This window comes from Geotrypetes seraphini, chromosome 3 (assembly GCF_902459505.1).
Source record: "Geotrypetes seraphini chromosome 3, aGeoSer1.1, whole genome shotgun sequence".
Classification (NCBI taxonomy): Eukaryota; Metazoa; Chordata; class Amphibia; order Gymnophiona; family Dermophiidae; genus Geotrypetes; species Geotrypetes seraphini.
In genome coordinates this window covers 365301927-365325327 of record NC_047086.1, presented here as the reverse complement: position 1 = coordinate 365325327, position 23401 = coordinate 365301927, and the positions used below count along the sequence as shown (strand labels likewise).

Genomic DNA, 23401 nt, shown 5'->3' with positions numbered 1-23401 from the left:
GTTTGTTTGACAAAGGACTGGATGATCTTATGGATTCAATGATGATGGACCATTGCCCTTAGACTCTGCCCGATAGTAGACCCAGACCCTCCAGGGTTTCTGGCCACTCTAATTTTTGTGGCTCATGGCATTCCAGACCATATTCAAATGCCATGTCACACAGATTTTCCCAGGGCTCTAAATGATACACTGGCTACAGGCATTCCCAGCCTTGTACCTCTGGCTCTGCACCCTCTGCCAGAAATGCTCAATGATGCCAGGCTGACAGATGCCCTTCTATAGATAGGGGGGGGCCATCTCTCAGCGTTTCATCCTGACTGGATGTGCCTGGATCTGACCAGTGGGTCTTGGAACATTTATTCGGTCAGGTTACAAGCTGGCATATGCTCAACCTCTGACAGATTGGTTCGTGGACTCTGCTTCAGGTTGCCCGGAAAAAGCACCGTTCGGCGCTTGATTTTCATGGTATAGAGCCAGTACCGCCCAACCTCTTGGGCTCAGGTAGATACTCCATTTACATTATCGTGCTAAAGAAAGGCTCAGAAGATGTGAGTAGAGAATGACACAGGGACAAATATTTCCCTGTCCCTATGGGAACTCATTTTCCTGTCCCATCTCTGCAAGCTCTTTTCCTGTCTCTGACCCATTCCTGCATTTTCTGTCATCTGCACAAGCCTCAAACACTTTCAAATCACAAGTGTTCGAGGCTTGTGTGATTAAGGCAGAGCTTACAGTAATGGGGCAAGGACAGGGACAGTAAAAAAAACTTGCGGGGACAGGGAAATTTGAGTTCCTGTGAGGACGGGGAAAAAATTGTCCCCATGTCATTCTCTAGACATGAGGCCTATTCTGGATCTTCAGCATGTGAATGTGGCTCTCAAGATTCTTTGATTCTGAATGGAGACTGTGAGTTCAGTCATTGCAGCAGTGGCCCCAGGAGAGTTTCTTGCCTCTCTGGATCTCACGGAGGCATATTTGCACATTCCTATTTTTCCTGCCCATTGCAAATTTTTGTGGGTTCATGTTCTGGAAAAGCATTACCAGTTCTTGGCACTGCCCTTTGGGCTAGCAACAGCACCCCTGACATAACTAAGGTGATGGTGGTAGTGGCAGCTTATCTGCAAAAGATAGTTCTCCAGTTTCACCCTTACTTGGATGACTGGATGATCAGAGCTCACTTGTTGGCCAAGGGACGAAACACAGTGGAGCGGGTGCTCCAGGACCTGCCATCTGATGACCATACAGTCACTGGAATACCTGGGAGTCCTTTTCGACACAGCGGTGGGCTGTGTCTACCTGCCAGGAGCCCGCAGACAGAAACTATGCCCAGATTTCTTCCCTTCTGGAGTGGCCGACTCCTTCAGCTTCGGATTATCTTCAGGTTCTAGGATCCATGGTTGCCACACTGGATGTGGTTCCTTAGGCGAGGGTGCACATGCATCCTCTTCAGAATGCTTTTCTCTCTTGCTGGACTCCACACAGGGATGCCTTGCAGACTCATCTGCCTTGGATTCTGGAAGCCCGAGCAAGCATGGATCGGTGGCTTCTCCTGCAATCACTACGCAGGGGCATCCTGCTACACATTGCCTCCTGGATCGTGGTGATGACAGATGCCAACCTTCAGGGCTGGGGAGCCCATTACAATCAATGTCCTATTCAGGGGTGTTGAACACCCTCTCAGCGAAAGTGGTCAATCAACTGGTTGGAGCTCAGAGCCATTTGACTAGCTCTGATGAGATTGCAGAAGACTCTGGAGGGCCAAGCGGTCAGGGTCTTCTCTGAAAATGCGATGGCAATAGCCTATGTCATTCACCATGGAGGGACCAAGAGCACTCCTCTGGCTTAGGAAGCCTGCCTTCTTTTTCTTTGGGTGGAGTGCCATCTCAGCGCTGACAGCAGGCATATGGCGGGACTAGACAATATTAAAGCAGACTGACTCTGGATCCGGGTGAGTGGGTCTTCTCCCCAGAGGTGTTTCAAGCAATAGTGGAGCTCATGCTTCAACCTCATGGCCATGGCAAGGAACAAGAAAGCCAATCACTTCTTAAGTCGAAGATCCAAGCCCAGAAGCGAGGGCCATGACGCTTTGGTACAACTGTGGCCTCTGGAGATTTTCCTGTTTGTTTTTCCTCCTTGGCTAATGATTGGCTGGGTCATTCAGAAGATTGCAGCTCACGTCATTCTGATGGCTCCAGATTGGCCTCGCAGACCGTGGTACGCAGATCTGATGAGGCTGTACAAGTATTGCAGCCTTCGACTACGCGTCTATCTAGATCTTCTCACACAGTCCGGTAGCTATGGAGGATCTGGGTCACTTTGCACTTATGGCATGGCTCTTGAGTGTGCAGCCTTAGAGCATAAAGACTATTCTGCCCTGGTGTTGATAACTCTTCTGAAGTCTAAGAAGTCATCAATGGTGTCGATTTACACTAAGGGGTGGAAGAACTTCCAACATTGGTGTGCCCAGGAAGAGGTGGACCCTTATTCATCTCTGATCTTGCTAATTCTCGCTTTTCTTCAGGCTGGCTTGAATAAAGGCCTTACTGTGGCTTCTCTTCTGGTCCAAGTGGCCAGGCTCTCCTGTTTTGGAGCTCAGGAGCGTCATTCTTTCTTGGCGTCTCATCCTAATGTTGCTAGATTCTTGGGAGGGGGCTCTTCATGTTCAACCACTGATAAAGCATCCTTTCCCTTCCTGGGACCTTAACTTGGTGTTGTCTAACCTTTTCCAAGGCTCCTTTTAAGCCTCTTTCAGATGCTACCTTTTTGGATTTGACTGTTTTTCTGGTCACCATTACTTCGGTGTGTCGTGTGTCAGAACTGCAGGCTTGGTCTTTAAGGGACCCTTTCCTCCATATTTCAGAGATGAGGGTTTCTCTTAGGATGGTTACTTCCTTCCTACTGAAGGTAGTTTCGGCTTTCCATTTCAATCAGGAAGTGTGTTTGCCTGCCTTTCAACTGACAGGTTCCAAGATGTAGGACTGCCTGTTGACCATCTGGATGTACACAGAGTTCTTCTGCATTATTTGGAGGTCACCAATGAGTTTCATCTCTGACCATTTGTTTGTGCTGACTCAGTTAAGCAGGTGCTCCCACTTCCAAGGCCACGATTTCCAGATGAATCTATGGTCCATTTCGTCATCTTACGTTCTTGCTGGGAAAGTGTCCTGTTTCTGTCAAGGTGCTTTCTACCAGGAGTGTGGCTTCTTCGTGGGCTGAAGCTAGATCTGCCTCTCTCCTGAGAAGATTTGCAGAGCAGTGACGTGGTCTTCTCTTCACATGTTTGCCAAATTCTACAGAGTGGATGTGGTGGCAAGACAGGTCTCCTCCGCCTTTGGGTCCTTGGTCATACAGGTCGGCGCAGCAAGCCCACCCTAGCTTTTTGGTGGACTGCTTTTGTACGTCCCTACAGTCTAGAACAGGGTTGCCCAATTCCAGTCCTCGAGATCTACTGGCAGGCCAGGTTTTCAGGATATCCACAATGAATATGCATGAGAGAGATTTGCTTGCACTGCCTTCTTGGTATGCAAATCTCTCATGTATGTTCATTGTGGATATCCTGAAAACCTGGCCTGTCAGTAAATATTGAGGACTGGAATTGGGGGCAGCTCTGATCTAGAATGTCTCGCCTATTGCACTGAAAAAGGAGATTGTGTACTTACGCTGGTAAGCTCTCTTCCATTAGATAGGTGAGACATTCTAGACTCCCGTCTTTACTGCACCTGCTTACAATTTTCAGTTGGTTTATGCTTTTCCAAGTTGATTTTTGGATGCCTGTCAGTCCTTGGAGGCTGGGATGAATTTGTATATGTTTCCATTTATTGGGGAGAAGTTTCTGAGCTCCTTTGAAGTCTATGTTGGCAGTTAATGGTATGGTTTAGTTATTGTTTGAGCAGAACAATTTGTTTGAGCTAAAGAGCCCAGTGAAGTGCATCAGAGGCAGAGTGAAAAATCCGGAGTGGATTCCTTCTGCAGCATGCAGCTAAAGGGAAATAACCTTACTGTCTAGAATGTCTCACCTATCTACTGGAAAAGAGCTTACCAGGGTAAGTACATAATCTCCTTTTCCTAAATGTTTGCCATCAGTGCATTTATTTTTTTGGGACCATTTTTGGAAAAAAAAAATATTCAAATGAAAAATGCACAAAATCCAACAATTGGGACTTGGGAGGGACCAGCATTCTTAGCAGAATGGCCACACAGACAATTTTGGCAGAGCAGTGGGGCACTACACTGAATATCACATAAAAGGTCTCTGCTATATATAATCCCCTTACATTGTATGGGGATCCCTCCAAAACTCACCTACAACTTACTATACTCAACTATTTTTCCTCAGTAGCCCTTATGCTTGTAGGTGTCACATGTATATCATTGCAATAGTTTTTTTTGGTGGGCTCACACTTTCCACTGCAAGTGGGTTTCGGTCCCTTTCTCTGCAGTCTACTGCAATGACCATCAGACTACTACAGAGATCTGCTTGCTGCTCTAATAGAACTGGCCATACCTTCATTCCTCTAGTGGTCATCTGGTTTACATTCAGGTACTCAATCATTTTTCCCTATCCGTCCTGGTGGGTTCTCACACTATCTAATGTACCTGGGGCAAAGGGGGGATTAAAGGACTTGCCAGGGTAAAATGGAGCATTGTGGATTTAAACCCACAATCTCAGGGTGCTGAGGATGTAGCGATAACCACAGTGTCTAGCTTTAAACATCCAAGTTTTGCTCTGGATGTTTTCAGCAATGTTCCATTATTGCAGAAAAACATCCAAATCATAAGTCTGCTCTAATCTCACCCAAGACACACCTCATTGAGACTTAGATGTGATTCAGATAAACAGCATAGAAAAAGCAAAAGCAAGGAGACCCAAATTTCCGTAGGAAAAGAAGAACAAGTTCAAATAAACGAAACTGGAAGCACAATGTTCTCGGATCTTTGGATATACAGTACTCCCCCCAAAATTCACGGGTGTTCCATTCCAGGAATACCTGCGAGTTTTGAAAAAACACGAATACGTTTTTTTCAGCTGATCAAAGGCAGGAGAGGGCAGCTGGGCGCTGGCAGGTGCTTAAATTGTACTTATGAAGCCGGGCACATTTTCTGACCGCCTCTTCCTGGTCCTAAAGTCACGGTTACAACAATCAGGAGCTGTTTTGATACGCTAGATGGCGTGTCAAAGCAGTTCCTGATTGGTGTAATCATGACTTTAGCACCAGGAAGAGGCGGGTTGGAAAATACCGCAAATTACCGAGTCTGCGATTTGCGAACTGCAAATTCGCGGGGGTTTACTGTAGTTTATTCAAAATTACCTTGGTAAAGCAGTAATAACACTGAATCCTCATTGGAGGTTTTAGCAAATAAAACATCCAAATGCCACTTTATGCCATTTTTTAAAATGTTTTTCTCTTCTGAAAATGAGTCCCCAAATTTGTGAAATTTAGATATGTATATTCTCAGTTTTGTTCTACTTTCTAGGTAGATAATGTAATGTAGAACTTTTTCACCATCCTGTTTTACTAGAAAATTAATATACAGTACTTCTCAATTGAAATATTTTACAATCAGTGAAAAATCTGATAGTATTGATAAATTAGGCATGCTCCTTTGGATAAAATACCATAATTTAGATTTACTTTGGTAACATTAATCCCTTCTGGTTACAGGTACAGAAACCAGCAAAGCCATGGGAATTCTATATAGGCACTGAGCTGAGAAAGAGGCTCCAGCCAAATCTGCACCATCTTTTTATTAACTTTTATTCTGCCCATTTCTTCAGAAATGGAAGTGTTCTGGTTGGAGAACTTTACAACTATGGATCATTATTGGTAGGATATATTAAGTTTTATCATCTGTGCTAGTAATTTGTAAATTGTCTTGCGTCATTAAAAATACATATATACTGATTTTGTCACACTAATTGTTTAATACAGAATGCCATAAATTTGTATAAAAAGCTGAGTGAGAAGGTGATGCCACAGCCTCTAGTCATCTACTTTGCAATTAGTATTCTGCATATGGTGGAACAGCTCCATAATATTGAAATCATTCATGGAGACATTAAACCAGACAATTTTGTACTTGGAGAAAGGCAAGTGACTTAAATCAAAGTTTCTATAGTTTTACTTTGCTGAAAAAGTTGGTTTCTTTGTGTTTCTCTCACACTTAAAATATATTGCAATAAACCTGTTTTTCATTCATTTTAGGTTTCTGAGCAATGACGCCTGCAGTGTAAACATTTTGTCTCATGGTCTAGCATTGATTGACTTGGGACAAAGTATAGACATGAAATTATTCCCTAAAGGGACTGCATTTATGGCAAAGTGTGAAACATCTGGCTTCCAGTGTATTGAAATGCTAATGAAGAAACCATGGAACTACCAGGTTAACTTCTATTTCTTAACATTTATGTTGAGGCCTTGCTTGGGATTTTTATATTTGTATTACAGTGTAATAATGTAACTGTTGCTGACCAATCTCAGCATTACTTCTGCAAATTAAGAGGGTGCTGAAAAGTTCTCATCCCAACCAACTTCCTAAATTTCTAGTGTTATTTTGCCACTGTAGTTGAAAAGAGTGTGTTATTTTGCAAAGTGGCAATTTTCAGAATCATAATGCTATGTTTTGACATTGTTTCAGATCATTGATTGAACCATGTCAATGAAAAGTGTGAAACAAACCATCATGAAGTTCCTATTCCTGCAGAAGAAAACTCCAAAGGAAATCCATGAATGTATGATGTAAATGCCCATCATACTCCACAGTGAGGAAGCGGTGTACAAACTTTCAGTGTGGAAATTTTGAGACTGAAAATGTAGCAAGGTCTGGGAGGCCTCAAACGGTGTCATCTGAAATTGTTGACCATGACCTGATTTTGGAAAATCGGGAAATATCAGCTAATCCATGAGCAGCTGGGTATGAGGAAGATGTCAGCCAAGGGGTGTCCAAATGTTTGAATGCTGATGAGAAACGTCGAGACACTTCCAAGTTGATTTTGTAGCATTCTTAGCGAAGTGGTGCCAACTTTTTAGAATGACTAGTTACTGTTGAAGAAACATGGTTACAGCACTATGATCCTGAGACAAAACAGTCCATAAAATGGCAGTACTCTTCAAGGCCAAGGAAATTCAAGACCCAAAAGTTATTAGGAAAGGTCATGGCCACAGTGTTTTTGAATCAGGAAGGAGTTGTAATGACTGTCTTCCATGGGGCCAAATGGTTAATGTGGAATACAACTGTAATTTGCTGTGCCGATTAAAGTAGGCATTAAAAGAAAAAAAGAAGAGGGAAGCTGCAGAAAGTTCTCTTTTTGCAAGACAATGCACCTGCTCACAAGGCTGGCAAAACAAGGGATGTTTTGACACATTTGGGGTTTCAGTGCATAGACCATCTACCCTACTCAAGAGATCTTGCACCATCTAACTATTTTCTGTTTTGAAACCTTAAAAAGAGTTTGAAAGGGTGATAATTTTTGAGTGATTTGGAAGTAATTGCAGCAGCGGCGCAGTATTTCAGTGATCAGACATCGGAGTATTTTTGGAAGGATTACAGAAACTTCAGAGATGTGCCAAGGGTGAATATGTGGAATAACTTGTAAGTTTCATGGCTCCATCATTCCCTTGTATGTTTGCAAAAATGATGAATGTTTTAATACATAGTTTTGTTTGTTTAATAAGGCTCGATATACCGCCTTTCAAATTAAAATCAAATTATGAATCAAGAAGGTACAGTGACTAATAGAAATATAATATATGCCTCATTTTTCTATATAAAACATCTGTTTTTCCATAAGACTATGAATTTCAAAGAATATACGAGCATAACACTTGGTAATGAAAATAGGGAGAAAATGCATTAATAAAAAGAAAAGGTGGAAAAATTCATTATTCATTTTCTACCTGATAGTCTGAGGAGAGAAGGAAAGCAAACGGGAGAAATAGAAAGCTATTCAAAGGCAATAAGATGACTACTATGTACAACCAGTGGAGGAAACAATGTAATTCAGTTTCAGTATCATGCCATAGGAAAAATATGTTGTCTAGAAAACGTTTCCATAAAGAGATCTTATTTAAAAACTCCGAACAGTAGACTTCTGATGTTTCAAATTTGTCAACATATAGGGTCACGATAGAGGGCGCAAGATTTGAAACAGAAAAATCAATCATTGGAAATGGAAATTAAAGAGAAGACTCAAAATGAAGATTTTGATAAGAAAAAAAGATGATTTAGAAGGCATACTGTTAGAATATAGAGACTCCATACGTCAAACTAAAATTTAAAAACTTAGACGAGATGAGCGAGACTACCAACTAGGCAAAATATACACTTGGAATAAAAGAGATAATAAAAGTGAGAATACTACTTTAATGATAAAGAAAAAAGTAGGATTTGGAGTGCTCTCTGACGAATCAGAAGTCAACAATCCTCAACTAAATCCTCGGGGGACGAATCAACATCAAGGGGTCGTGGCTGAGGCCAACCCCGAGGATGAGGGAAGAATCTAGGGACCAACAGAGCGAAATAGAAATCCTGGTGATAAACATATCTTATTACCAACTCACAGAAGAACAACTGATGACCCTGAACCTTGGGTTGGATTTTGCCATCAAAGAACAATCTGATTTTATTTTTTTTTTTTAAGCTAAAATTTGCTTTTTATAAATTCATTCATAAACTTCAGATTCAACTATTTTTCAAGAATGCAGATATGACGAATGAGACATCTCTTTCTGCAGGAAGGAATCAAAATGGATACCCCCAGGGCTTATGAACCCTATCTTGTTAACATTTCAGAATCTAGTTTTAGCAAAATTGGATCGTCTGGAAAAGGATTCTAAACACCAGAAGATGTACTATAATATTACTAAGAAAAGACATCAATTGTTATTACTACTAAAAAATAATATTGATCTGACAATTTTGAGAGCGGACATAGGAGGAGCGATTGTTCTTCAAGACACATCTCATTATGAGAGTGAAGCTCTTAGGCAACTCTCAGATGAAATTGCTTATAGAAAATTGGAAGCAAACCCAATAGGACCTCTAATGAAGGAAATATTTAATTGGATTACTGAACACTATAGTCAAGCTATGCTGACAACTAAAGAATACCTATTCCTGTTGGAAAAATATCCAAAGACACCTTTCATCTACTTCCTTCTAAAATTCAGAAAGATTTAAGATCTCCTCCTGGTAGACCAATTGTGAACACTCGCCATTCTCTTTTGGAACCGCTCTCTAAATTTTTAGATATTTTTCTTAAACCTGAACCTATGAAAGTTATCTCCTATTTAAAAGACTCCTCTCATTCTGAGACTTCTGGAACAAGAGCCTTTTATGAATACTAACACGTGGCTAGTTACTATAGATATAGTTTCTTTATATACTAAAATTCCACAGGAAGGAGTGATGGAAATTATTATTCAAACTCTTCAAGCCAGAGAAGCTGATCAGCGAATATCGACCTCCTTTTTAGAAAGACTAGCCTATTGGGTTATATATAAAAGTTATTTTTGTTATAAAAATGATTTTTATAGTCAGACTGAAGGGATTGCGATGGGAGCGACTCTTGTGCCCTCTATCGCAACCCTATATGTTGACAGATTTGAAACATCAGAAGTCTACTGCTCAGAGTTTATTTAATAAGATCTCTTTATGGAAACGTTTTCTAGATGACATATTTTTCCTATGGAATGATACTGAAACTGAATTACATTGTTTCCTCCACTGGCTGAATAGTAGAAACCCTAATCTCCAATTCACCATGTACTATGTACAACCATGCATAAAGAACCTAATAAGAACAGATTGAACAGCGCCAGGTGTCTAATTTTATGAATTTAAACATTCTATGAGTTACAGTGCCAACCCACTATCAAACTGTTAATTCCTGAAATATAGCCAAAAAATGATAATCAGGGGGACATAAGGTAGTCAGTCATGCAACATAGTATGAATAAGGAGTATGATATTCACATATTATTCTTGGCGGAATTCTATACAAAACAACTGAAAATTCTGCTAAGTTTATTTGTAGTGTTGTGCTTAGACTTCCCCTATCCTAAGGCCTGAAATTCATTCCTACCTTTTCCTTTCTCAGGTTCCAGCCTTCTCTGTTCCTTCTCTCACTCCAACTGCAGTTCTGTATCACTCGAATCACTTCCCTGACCCCATGATGTAATATCTCTCTCTCACTCTATTCACTGGCTAAGAATCTCGTCCTCCCCACTCTCTTCTTCTGTCTACCATCCCACCCCCATTGTGGTTCCAGCATCCATGTTCCCTTAACCCACCCAGCCAACCACCTCTCTCGCACTTGCACGGTCTGTATATGGCTGGTGGAGGATGGGTTGGGGAGTGCTTCAATGGCTGGGAGGGTGTAGATCAGGGATCTCAAAGTCCCTCCTTGAGGGCCGCAATCCAGTCGGGTTTCCAGGATTTCCCCAATGAATATGCATGAGATCTATGTGCATGCACTGCTTTCAACTGGATTGCGTCCCTCAAGGAGGGACTTTGAGATCCCTGATCTACACCCTCCCAGCCATTGAAGCACTCCCCAACCCATCCTCCACCAGCCATATACAGACACAGACCGTGCAAGTCTTCCCAGTACTGGCCTTAGTTCTTCAATATTTATTATTATTTTCTGATTTTATTATTATTTTCTGCTTTCAACTGGATTGTGGCCCTCAAGGAGGGACTTTGAGATCCCTGATCTACACCCTCTTAGCCATTGAAGCCCTCCCCAACCCATTCTCCACCAGCCATATACAGACACAGATCGTGCAAGTCTGCCCAGTACTAGCCTTAGTTCTTCAATATTTATTATTATTTTCTGATTCTAGATCTTCTGTGTTCATCCCACGCTTTTTTGAACTCCGTCACCATTTCCATCTCCACCACCTCTCTCGGGAGCGCATTCCAAGCATCCACCACCTTCTCCATAAAGAAGAATTTCCTTACATTGCTCTTGAGTCTCCCACCCCTCAACCTCAAATTATGTCCTCTGATTTTACCATTATCCTTTCTCTGTAAAAGATTATGTTCTACGTTAATACTTTTCAAATATTTGAACATCTGAATCATATCTCCCCTGTCCCTCCTTTCCTCTAAGGTATACATATTCAGGGCTTCCAGTCTCTCCTTGTACGTCTTTTGTCGCAGACCTCCTATCATTTCCGTTGCCCTCCTCTGAACCGCTTCAAGCCTTTTTGTGTCCTTTGCCAGATACGGTCTCCAAAACTGAATACTATACTCCAAGTGGGGCCTCACCAACGACCTGTACAGGGGCATCAACACTTTCGTTCTTCTACTGGTTATGCCTCTCTTTATACAGCTTAGCATCCTTCTGGCAGCAGCCACCGCCATATCGCACTATTTTTTGCCTTTAGATCTTTGGACACTATCACCCCAAGGTCCCTCTCCCCCTCTATGCTTATCAGCCTCTCCCCTCCCAGCATACATGGCTCCTTCCGATTGTTAATCCACAAATTCATTACTCTGCAATTCTTTGCATTGAATTTTAGTTGCCAGATATTAGACCATTCCTCTAATGTTTTCCACTCCCTCCTCGGTGTCTACTATGTTGGTATCATCAGCAACCTATATACTGCCTCCCTCAGGACATACCTGGACAAACTAGACATAACCTCCTATAGTTATGCAGACAACATTCTCATACATTTTTATCAACCAAAGATCACCACAACAAGCACACTACACTGAACACTGGAAACAGTAGCGACTTGGATGGAAGATCACAAACTGAAACTCAACCCAAACAAAATAAAATTCATCCTCCTCGAAAACAACAAAACCCCAACTATAACCAACATAGAAATCAACTCGATTAATTACCCCATTCAAACCAACCTAAAACTACTAGGAATGACAATAGACAGATGCTGCACCATGCAACCACAAATAAATAAAACGATACAGAAATCTTTCGCTGTTATGAGAAACCTAAGACAAGTTTGTAAATACTTCGAAAGAACACAATTCCAGCTCATAGTACAATCCCTAATCCTATTGTAACATCCTCTACCTCCCCTGCAACAATGACCAAACAATCACAAACAATTCAAAATACAGCCCTAAGACTCATCTACTCATTAAGGAAACATGACCACATTACTGAAGCATTCATCAACTCACACTGGCTCCCAATCCAGGAAAGAATACTATTCAAATTCTACTGCATACTGTTTAAAACTATAAATGGAGATAGCCCAACCTTCCTTAACAACTGACTCATCCAAACTACCTCAACCAGACATAGAAAAACTCACACTCCATTCACACACCTTCCAATCAAAGAAGTTAAACAGAAAAATCTTTACGACGGCCTCCTAGCTACTCAAGCAGCAAAACTAGATAACCAAATCTCCAATCTACTGACAACAACCACAGAGTACAAGATGTTCAGAAAACAAATAAAAACAATACTCTTCAAGAAATCCCTGTAAAAGTCTTAACATCACGAATACTTTTCTTCTTCCTATCTTGTTCCGGATTCTCTGATACTACCTGATCTATTTGTTACCTTCACGAGACATGACTAATGATCCTGTTTTGTAACACACCTATTATAAATCTTTCGTAATCCGTCTTGAACCGCAAGGTAATGGCAGAATAGAAATCTCTAATGTAATGTAAAAAATCTCTAATGTAATGTAAAAATGTAAATATTCAGCAATGTCACTTACACACACACCTAGATCTTAGGTCTATGTTAGCCAGTTTCTGGATAGAGCTGTGATTTGTTGGCCTTGGGTAAGGACTGTTACTGTGATAGCTGGGTGGAGTTAAGTAGGAACCAGTTCCTGGGCTTCCAAGAGTACAAAATTATAGTTTATTGATACAAGAAACAATTCAAAAATATATCGCATTGTGCTAAACGTCAAACTCATATAACATAAGTCCACTGCATAAATAGACCCTATTTATGCAGTGGACTCAAGGTATATGAGTTTGACTTTTAGCACAATGCAATATATTTTTGAATTGTTTCTTATACCAATAAACTTTACAATTTTATACTCTTGGAAGCCCAGGAACTGGTTCCACATTTTGTTTTCAGCACTACCTGATCTTTGTGGTACCGAGGTCCATTCCTGTGATTGGTAGGAATGTCCTGGTGATGTAGACCACTTCACAGCATCGTTTTGCAATTGGAATTTAGTAGGGAAATTAAAAAAAAATAGAGGAACAATCCTGGATAGTTGGAATTGATGCTTGTTTGACCCAGAATCGCACAAGAGTAAGTAAAAATTGCCAGAGCTCCCTCTTCTCTACTCTTTCCCCCCTACTCCCTCCCCAAATTTTAAAACCATTTCAATAATTTCATCTACACTGGTATTTTTGTTTGTCTTTTCTTTAGACTGATTACTTTGGAATTGCTGGAACGGTTTATTGCATGCTTTTTGGTCATTACATGAAGGTGAAAAATGAAAAAGGAGTCTGGGGAATTGATGGCATTTCTAAAAGGTAATCTTTATTATAAAGTATGACTATAAAATTTGTCCTTTGTATAATAAAATGCTTCAGCTGCAAAATTTACTCTTGCATTTCAAAAACCTTTATATACGTAGGTATTATGCACCAAGCTGAATTAATCCGTATTTTCATTGTGGGGGGGTTGTCTCATATGAAAAGGCCATAGCATTCCAAAAAAGTGCAATTGACCATTCAGATTTTGTCTTTTTATATTTTCCCTCCTATCATTACTTTTCTAAAATAAAAATTGATGCCTCCGTTACAGAAATATGTACTATGCCCTTCCAAACAAACTTTGACCTTTGTATACTAACGTGGAAAACATTTGTGTGTTAATATTTATTCTGTTGTGGATATGCAAGAATGAGTCAAATAGAACCCTTTAACAGAGGAAGAAAAATAGTAGATCAAAAGTAATCTCCCCTGCCCCAAAATATAACAGAATGAGAGGGAGAGACAGCTCAAACAACACAGCCCTAATGAAACCAAGAATTATCAGTCGCACAGCTTGTATATAGAAGAGTCAGTACTTTAGCTGTTGATTCCCACTTCCTGAGAAACTATGGAAAGGTATCACTTTAAGAACTAAACTCCTCCCCTTCTGCAATGGAGAACAGCTCCATCCTCAGTTTTTCCTTATGCAAGCATACTCAGAAGGTGTGTTCTGATCTGCTCTGCTTCTTTTTGTTATTTTTAGGTCAAATGGTTAAATGTTTTTGGACAGACACAACAAAGTGTCAAGAATTTGGTGACTTTAGCGGGCTTTTCCAATTTTGTTCTAACTTGCCTATGCCTTGCCTTCATATTGGTTCAAACCACTGTGACTTTTGCTTATCTCTGCAATTTTATTTTGCCTTGCCTTTGCATTGATTCTAATTACATTGTCCAGAAACGGGAAGAGAGGTGGAGGTTTAGCAATTTTTTTTTAAAAGACACATTTGATTTTGAAAAATTAGACTCAAGATCTGCTCCTGATTGTGAAATCCTTACTTGTAGAATATCATGTAATAACTTAGAGAATGCATTGACAATAACCTTATTTTATATTCCGCCAAAGAAGTGGCAAGCAGCCAAAGATGACTTTTATGAATTTCTTTTAACAAATACTTTAGTTGGTTCTTACAATCTCTTGGCCAGGGATATTAACATTCATCTCGAGAGAGGATATTCCCAAGACCAAAGACTTATATTCAATCTTAACTTCCCTTGGGGTTTTTTTTTTTAAACCAGTTCCAACTATAACCCACCAAAAGGGCCATCATTTAGATTTAGTGACTTTTTCTTTTAAAAGCTTAATATCATCAATAATTAATTTTAAACAAGCTTCTTGGACAGACTTAATCTGGTCAGATCACCGGCTATGTATTTTAGAGCTGGGATGGAAAAACAAACAAATCCGACCATGTTCTCAAAGAGTCAAGGAATTTAAGATGAAATAGAGGTTCTATAAATTAGGTTGAATATTGGGCACACTATGAATTAGATTTTTAAAAATCTGATAAAGCTGATAATTTTATAGAAGATTGGATAGAATTTTACCAAAAGACTTTAGATGCAATGGCACCTCTAAAGCTTCACCTAAAAAAATATAAACCAGTAGTTATATGGTTTGATGAAGAACTATTATTACTTAAAAGGGAATTAAGGAAATTAGAGAAAACAAGAAAAGATGAGGACAAGGAGAGTTGGAAAAACAAATTGAAGAAATATAAAACACTAATTACAGCTCCAGGTGCTGATGGATTTACTGTAGAATTTTATAAATCATTTCAAATTTTCCTTTTACCTTTTACTTCGCACCATAAAAAAATACTTTGATGACACCGCATTCCGCCTACTAGTACAATCCTCTGTTCTTAGCATACTGGATTACTGCAATATCATTTACCTGAGCTCCACGAAGAAAACCACCAGAAGACTAAAATTGATTCAAAACACAGCCGTCCGCCTTATTTTCGGCCTGAACAAATGGGCACATCACTCCTTTCTACCACCAACTACATTGGCTACCTTTCGAATCCAGAGTCCTTTTCAAATTCGCCTGCTTCTGCTACAAAACAGTATTTGGTCTTTCACCAAGATACCTCTTTCCCCACTTCACTATGAATTGCACCTATAAGAAATCCCGCAGAATTCAGCTGTTCGCCTTCCCCTCCCTAAGATTATGTCAGCTCAAAAGATTCCTCGACAAAACCTTCGCCTTCCAGGCTGCTAAGCTGAACCCTTGGCTAGCCCAAATGATGCTCGAGGCCCCAACCTACCTTGACTTCAGAAAACTACTCAAAACGTACCTATTCCGCGAACAGGACCCTTAAACCTCAATCCCCTGCAATAAACTAACTCCCGCCCTCTCCCCCTCCTTCTACTCTTCGCCTTCCCCCCCTCCATTGATTCTCTCTCTCTCACCTTCCAATCCAACTTTCGTCGTTGCTTGTAACTCTGATAAATTTCTGCTAAAATGTCCCAACATATCCTTCCTCGTTGCTTGTAACTCCTACAAAATGTTGTAAATCTGTGTTCAGATCGGATCTTAATTAATTGATGTGAACCGCCTAGAACTCATTGGGTATGGCGGTATACAAGAACATAATTATAATAATAATAATAATTTGTTAAATTTATATCAATCCCAGTTAAATAAGGGTTGCATTACAGATACTATTGCTGAATCATTAACAATTGTTTTGCCAAAGCCAAACAGAGATCCCACTTTGGTTTCAAACTACAGGCCTATTTCGTTGATAAATGTTGACGGAAAACTTCTGGCTAAGATATTGGCTTTACGATTAGCCAAGGCTCTCCCTTTTATTATTGATATGCATCAAACAGGATTCATTGCTAAGAGACATTCCTCTAATAATACCAGATTGGCGCTTCATTTGTTAAATTTAACCAAGGACATGGCTGATCCGACTTTTTCTGTATCTCTAGATGCGGAGAAAGCTTTTGATCGAGTTGAATGGACTTTCATGTATCGGGCATTAGAATGGTTTGGTATAGGTTCAGGATTTATTCAAATGATTCAGGCGTTGTATAGAATCTCTTCTGCAAGATTGTATATTAATAATAATTTATCTGATTGTTTCAATTTGTGGAGAGGGGTTAAGCAAGGCTGTTCATTATCTCCTTTGCTTTTTGATATTGTTTTAGAATCCTTGTTATTAGCCATTCAACAGGCAAAGGGGATACAAGGTATTCTATATTCTGATAGGGAATATAAAGTTTCAGCGTATGCAAATGATATTCTGCTCTATTTGAGAAATCCAGGAACTACCATTCCATGTTTGTTAGAGTTGATTGATACTTTTGGAAAATTTTCAGGGTATAAAATTAATTGGAGTAAGTCAGAAATTCTTCCTGTCAATGTGCATTGTACTAAAGGATTGTTTGATTATTTCTCATTCATATGGAAGCTTAAAATATTTAGGTATTATGATTAAAAATACTCTTGAAGACATATTGAAAGAGAATGAAAAACTTTTATTAAAAAAAGTAACAGAAATATGTGAACAATGGAATCCTTTACATCTTTCTTGATGGGGAAGAGTTCAAACGATTAAAATGATGATTTTGCCTGTAGTTTGTTATCAAATGAATATGATACCAATTTTTTTTTCAGGGGTCCTTTTATAAAAAGCTAAATGGTATTCTTACAAAATTTGTTTGGCTGGGTAAAATGCCTAGAATTGCTTTATTATCTTTACAAAAGCCAATTGAGGAGGGTGGGGTAAATTTTCCAAATTTTTATAGGTATCATCAAGCCTATATTTTACGCCAGGGTATGTATTGGGTCCTCCCAGAACTCATGGAAAACGCCCCGGATTGGTTATATTTGGAGTGGCATCTCTTGTTTCCTTTACATTTAGTTCATGGTCTCAGTATCAAAATGCCTAGGAAATATAAGGAGAACAGAATATTAATTGATACTTGGAGAACATTACGCTAAGTTAGTAATTTAACACCTATTCCAATAAGTAAATCAACAAATCAATCTTTATGGATAAACTCCAAGATTCAAATTGGCAGATCTCAAATCCTATGGAAGCATTGGATTATTGCAGGTATACGTTCTCTAAATGATGTTATTTCAAATGGTAAACTGCTTGAGTTTTCACAGTTGCAACATAGATTTGGTTTTAATAAGTCACAAAGTTTTAAGTGGTTGCAACTGAAGCAGTCTATTCAGATGGGGTTCCCTGAATGGAAAACTCGTAATAATCAATATACTTTGGAGTTCCTATGCTTTCAGGCGGATTTCCTGGGACACCAGGCCGCATAGTGGTATAAATTAATATCTGGATATATGAATAAAAAACCAAAAACTGGTCTTAGAGACATTTGGAGCATTGAGATTAAGCATCAAATTTCTGCATCTCAATGGCCACGAATTTGGTCTTGGAGAATGAGGTGTACAGTGTCCGCATCTATGAGACAAACTTGGTTTTTTTCTGTTGCATAGAGCTTTTTGGACCCCAGTTCGTTTACAAAAGTTAGATAGCTCTAAGTCTAATAGATGCTGGCACCTGGAAGCGGGAACGTTGGATCATTTAATATTTTATTGTCCCTGCATTATGATCTTTTGGAAATCAATTTGGTCAATCATGTAGCATTATCTTATGATAACTATTCTGTTTGGCGTCAATGAGAACTAAAAGTCAAATTTCTTCAAGTAATAACAAACTTTTAATGATGACGACAGGTGTTGCCATCCAACATATTACCAACAACTGGAAAAATTATACCAATCTTAATTATTCATTCTAGTGGAATTCCTTATGTCACATATATAAGATGGAAAGAGTAATTGCTTTGCAAAAAGGGAATTATAATAACTTTATAAAGATTTGGGTGCCAATGGCAAATTACTGTAATGAATAGACATCATTTTCTCATTGATAGTATATTTCTTATTTAGGGGGTAGGATGTGGGTATGAATTAGTATTGTATAATTAAGATTATAAGAGTTTTATGATATGTTCCTTTAAACTAATTGAGAAGGGGTGGGGGAAGGGATTTAAATTTTTATCTGTATATGATGATAAGAGAAAGTATTTCAAGTGTTTTTTGTAAAAGTTTGTAATGAGGTAATTTTGTGCACTTGTTGTTATAAGATTTAAAATGAATAAAGAAGTTTAAAAAAAAAAAAGAAAAGATGAGGACAAGGAGAGTTGGAAAAAGAAATTGAAGCAATATAAAACACAAATTACAGCTAAACAAGCTAACTATTATTCAAACAAAATTGGACTAGCAAATAATAGTAGCGAACTATTCAAATTGATAAATAATTTATTTGATATAGAATCAAAAAAGTCCTAAAAAGGAATGTCCTCCTGCTAATGATCTTGCAGGATTTTTTAATTAAAAAAAATCAACAACCTTAGAATAACTTTATTGTCATCAAATGATCCTCTGTATTTATTAAATGAACATGAGACAGAAGAATTAAGACCAGACATGATTTGGTCATATTTTGAACCTCTTGATTGGAATTCTTTTTGCACATTGTTTTCTGAGGGGCGCACTGCGATGTCAGCTTCCTTTGCACTGCCCTATCAGTCATGGAATCTCAACTGGTCCTTTGCTTTTTGGCTCGACTGCCTCTGGAAAGTGAATCCTTAATGCATCTTATGGTTAAATCTGTCTTTCTAGTAGCCATTACCTCCGCCCACAGGGTATCTGAGCTTCAAGCTCTTTCTTGCCAGGGTCCTTTTTTGCATATCCTGAATTCTGGCATGATACTGTGCACTGTTCCCTTCTTTCTTCCCAAAGTAATCTCTGCCTTCCATGTTAATCAGGAGGTCTGGTTTCCTTCCTTCCTCTCTCCAGTTTGAGGGAGCAGGACCGAGTGTTGCAGTCCTTGAATGTGCACAGGATCCTATTGCGATACCTGGAGATCACAAACTAATTTTGTCTCTGGCCATCTGTTTGTACTGGTTGGTCCTGCCCGCAAGGGCAGGCTGGCTTCCAAAGCCACCAATTCCAGATGGATCTGTGTGGCTATTTCCTTTGCTTACATAACTAACAGTAAGAAGCCCCCCTCCCCCACCTTTCAGTGCAGGCTCTCTTTACCAGAGTGGGCAGAGTCGTTGGTGATCTCTTTGGAGTACATTTACAGGGCTGCTACCTGGTACTCTTTGCATACTTTAGTTCTACAGTCTCGATGTGGCAGCCAAGCAGGATGCGGCTTTTTGCTCCTCCGATTTGGCAGCAGGCCCATCAGTCCCACCCTGACTCTAAGAGACTGCTCTGTTACATCCCACTAGTCAAGAAATAGAGCGGGATTGTACCAGGAAGAAAGATTAAGTTCTTACCTTTGCTAATCTTGCTTGTAAATCCACGTTCTATTCCTGGAACCCGTCCTGTGAGTTACTGATTCGCCGATTGTCTGCCTTTATAAGTACAAGTAAGCTGGATTTGTGATTTCTTGACCAGCCTTTCTAAGAGTTCCATCCGAATGTGTTTAGCACTTGTCTTGGGGGTCCCTAGTCCCAGCACCCCCTTGTTGGTGCAGGCTGTGTCTCCTTATAACACTGTTATTTTTATTGTTCAGGTTTCTGATGTTTTAATAACCTATTTCAATTGTTCATGATTGTTCTAGTTTCATGTTATGAGCAGATTAGACTTATTGGTCAGGGAGTATCCCCATACCCCTTTCTTTTGCCTTTGTCCTCTACAGGTGTTTCTGGCTGCTTTGTCACAAACTGGATTCCTGGGGGCCAGTCCTGAGATAAGAGGGAAGGGGCTCAAAGCATTGTTTGTTTGAAGCTTCCTACAAACTGTTTGGCAACCATAGGAAAATAACCTTTTAGTCTAGGAATAGAGCGTGAATTTACAAGAAAAAAGATTAGCAAAGAACCTATTCTTTTGTTCTAGCCTTTAGAATCAGTAGAACAAAAATTCCTAACCTTGTAAATTCACTTTCAAAAGAATTTATGCCCATAATGTTTTCCACTTAGAAATTAGAAGATTCAGAAAAAAGACATCAGATTAGAGCAGTGTGTTTCAACCGGTGTACTGTGGGAATTGGGCCAGCTTAATTTGTATAATGGAGTGTACCTTTTAAGTTTTCTTGTCTCTAACAATCGGCAGCAATGAGCAGCGATTCATAAAGCCTGCTCACGTCAACCTTGGAGCCTTCTCTGATGTAACTTTCTGCTTCTGCATAGGTGGGAAGCATTAGAGAGAAGGCGCCAGGGTTGGTACGAGAAGGCTGTATGAATCGTTACTGCCAACCACTACAGACAAGAAAACTTGTAAAATGTGCATGGAGGAGAAGTTAAGAAAGATGAGGGGAGATTCCTGGTCGCCAGCTGGACAGAGTCTGGACTGTCATGTGTAGGGTAAGGGGAACTATGTGGGGGGGGAGGGGATATTCTTTGACAATTTTAATATTGCATAAGTGAGATGAAAAAGGTCAAAAAGCTCTGAATTAAAACCATAATGTCCATGACCTCTCTCAAACAATGTGCCTCAGAAAAGCAATGCACTTGGCTAAGGAGTTCTCCAAGACCTTTTAAATTCATAATCAGCTTTCTCCATCTTCCCCACCCAAAAAACCCACAAAATTCTGGGTTATCCAATGAAGTCTAAAATGTGAACATGTATGGGGCAACCCTTAGCTTTGGGATTCCCCGTTTTTGTGTGGCTGATTTACCCAGCTTATCACTTGGAAAAGCCAAGTTGCTTACCTTTAATGTGAGTTCTCTGTAGACAGCTGGATCTGAGATAATGACTGTGTGAGAAGTCATATGCCTTTGTTTTCTGAGCTTTAAAAGCCTTCCATGTTGGCACCATCAGATAATGATTTATTCTGTTGTATGTCGAGGAATCCATTATAGCTGGTAAATTTCACAAGAATTTTGTTTTATCCTTTATTTTCTAGGACCCCACATAAGGAGCTATGGAATGATTTCTTTTTCACATTGCTGAATGTTCCTGATTGCCATCATCTGCCTTCTTTAGGAGATCTCCGTGAAAGATTTACAGCTTTGTTACAAGACCAGTATAAGAACAAGATCAAGTCCTGTTGCAATAGGCTTGTAGTTCTTCTCTTGGAAAATAAACATTCACGAAAATAAATACTGTACTTTGAAGATATATCCCCAACTTGTGCCATTTTAACCATTTTGATGACTTATGAAACCCAAAGTTAATTTATGATTGCAAAAAAAGTTGCAAATTTATGTTGTAAAAAAAGTTGTGCACCCTAGTTAAGAGAATAAGGTTGCATTATTTTGTGTAACTGCAAAAATGTGTAGATTTTTTTTTCTTTTAAAGAAAAGGTCATTTTAATAAGAAAATCATGTGGCATTGCAACAGTGTTGTGCTAAACATACTGTAATTTTATTATCCAAGAATTATCATATACTCAAATATTGACCAAGGTAACTCTTTTACCCCCTCCCCTAAAAAAGGTTGACTCAAATATAAACTGGTGTTGGGGGGGGAGGTGTTTAATATTCAAGTGCAGTGCCTCGTCTTGCTCTGCCCTGCCAGGCTCTGCACCATGTTCCCCCCTCCCTTCTTGTTCTACATCTAGCCCACTCACTCACTCCCTTCCCTGCCCTATCAGGCTCTGCACCCTGTTCCCCTCCCTGCCGAGTTCTGTACCTTTTCCTCCTCCCAAAGCTGAGCCTGCTGTGAGACCTGGTGGATACCTCCTGTCCCAGCTGATTCTAATTATAATCTCCCTCCTGCCTCCCCCTGCGCACCTTTAGCTTCCCTGGTGGTCCAGGGCTGAATTGCAGCAAGAGTGACTTTTCTTCGCTCCTGCCCCTGCAGAGCCACTAGCTGATTGGCTGTCCATGCTGCATCATAGTACTGGTCTCTTAAACAGAAGTATGAGCTAGAGATGGACAGGTTTTTCAGTTGAAAGTTCTATTTCAGTCTCTGTAAATGATGCATAACCACAACTAACAAATGATGAAATTAAATGCTCTTTTCACAATACTTTGAACAAACACCACATGATGCTATGACAGATTTGTTTTCATTTGTGCTCCCTCAATATACAAAATATCACTCTCTTTGTATTTCTGGTGAAGATCAAACTGTTTCATAGTATTTTGAGGTTAATCTCACTGAGGATTCTAGGTAGTATTATAAAGTCTTGGTTTTTATTATCAATTATATATTTTGTTTTTATTTTAAGCCTCCTTAAAAAGTGAAATTGTTCTTTTTTTGTGCTCTTTTTATGTTTTTGTGTATTCAAATGTGATTCAAAATACATCTTATGACAAAAGTAACTAAAGCTTGTTGTACTTTCTCTTTGAGTTCTATTGATATATTTGCAAACAGTGAAACAGAAAGGTAGAAGAATCAGGCCTGCAAATGTCCTAGGTGCAATTAAAAATCATTTATTAGAAATTCATTAAAAATTATTAAAAACAAATGCATCAGCATAATAGGAGTCAGAAAAATGTCAATTGCAAGGGGCCGTTGTAAAGCAATTTTTCACTTTGTTCCATATTTTTATGACAGAATGAAAAAAGTGGAAAATCACTGGACTAAGTGTATAGCCCCTGATGGAGACAGCCCCAACTTTGTTGGTTGGGCTGAGAACGTTTCAGCAGCCCCTCGTACAAGCACATTATCTTTTTGGCAAGTCTGCTTAAGGGGTCTTAATTATGGTACTGTTGATGCACGTGACAGAACTGGTGGAAGGAACTTTAGTCTAAGGTTAACCCTTTCAGGACCATAAGGATCGTAGGCCAATTTTTGTGGTTTTGACGACATTTTTATGGTAAAAAGGGCTTGCAGATGCCAAAAAATTGATTTTTTTTGTGAAATATCATTATTTTTATTTAAAAAATCACACTTCTGGCTTATGGACAGTGTGGCAAGTGAATCTTCTCGTCAATCTGGCAACGACGCTAATGAATGAATGTCGGAACCAGTTTGTTTACA

General features: G+C 39.4%; 1 protein-coding gene across 1 annotated transcript in view; it reads left to right on the top strand.

Moving 5' to 3' along the window:
• The window catches only part of BUB1 (BUB1 mitotic checkpoint serine/threonine kinase), a 243236-nt gene extending 220496 nt beyond the window's left edge, over positions 1-22740 (top strand). Inside the window, exons 21-25 of the mRNA XM_033939939.1 lie at positions 5664-5825; positions 5931-6088; positions 6204-6381; positions 13379-13485; positions 21378-22740. Of these exons, the coding sequence (XP_033795830.1) occupies positions 5664-5825; positions 5931-6088; positions 6204-6381; positions 13379-13485; positions 21378-21573 (801 nt within the window). The 3' untranslated portion in view covers positions 21574-22740. The remainder of the gene's footprint in view (positions 1-5663; positions 5826-5930; positions 6089-6203; positions 6382-13378; positions 13486-21377) is intronic.
• The last annotated feature ends 661 nt before the right edge of the window (positions 22741-23401 follow it).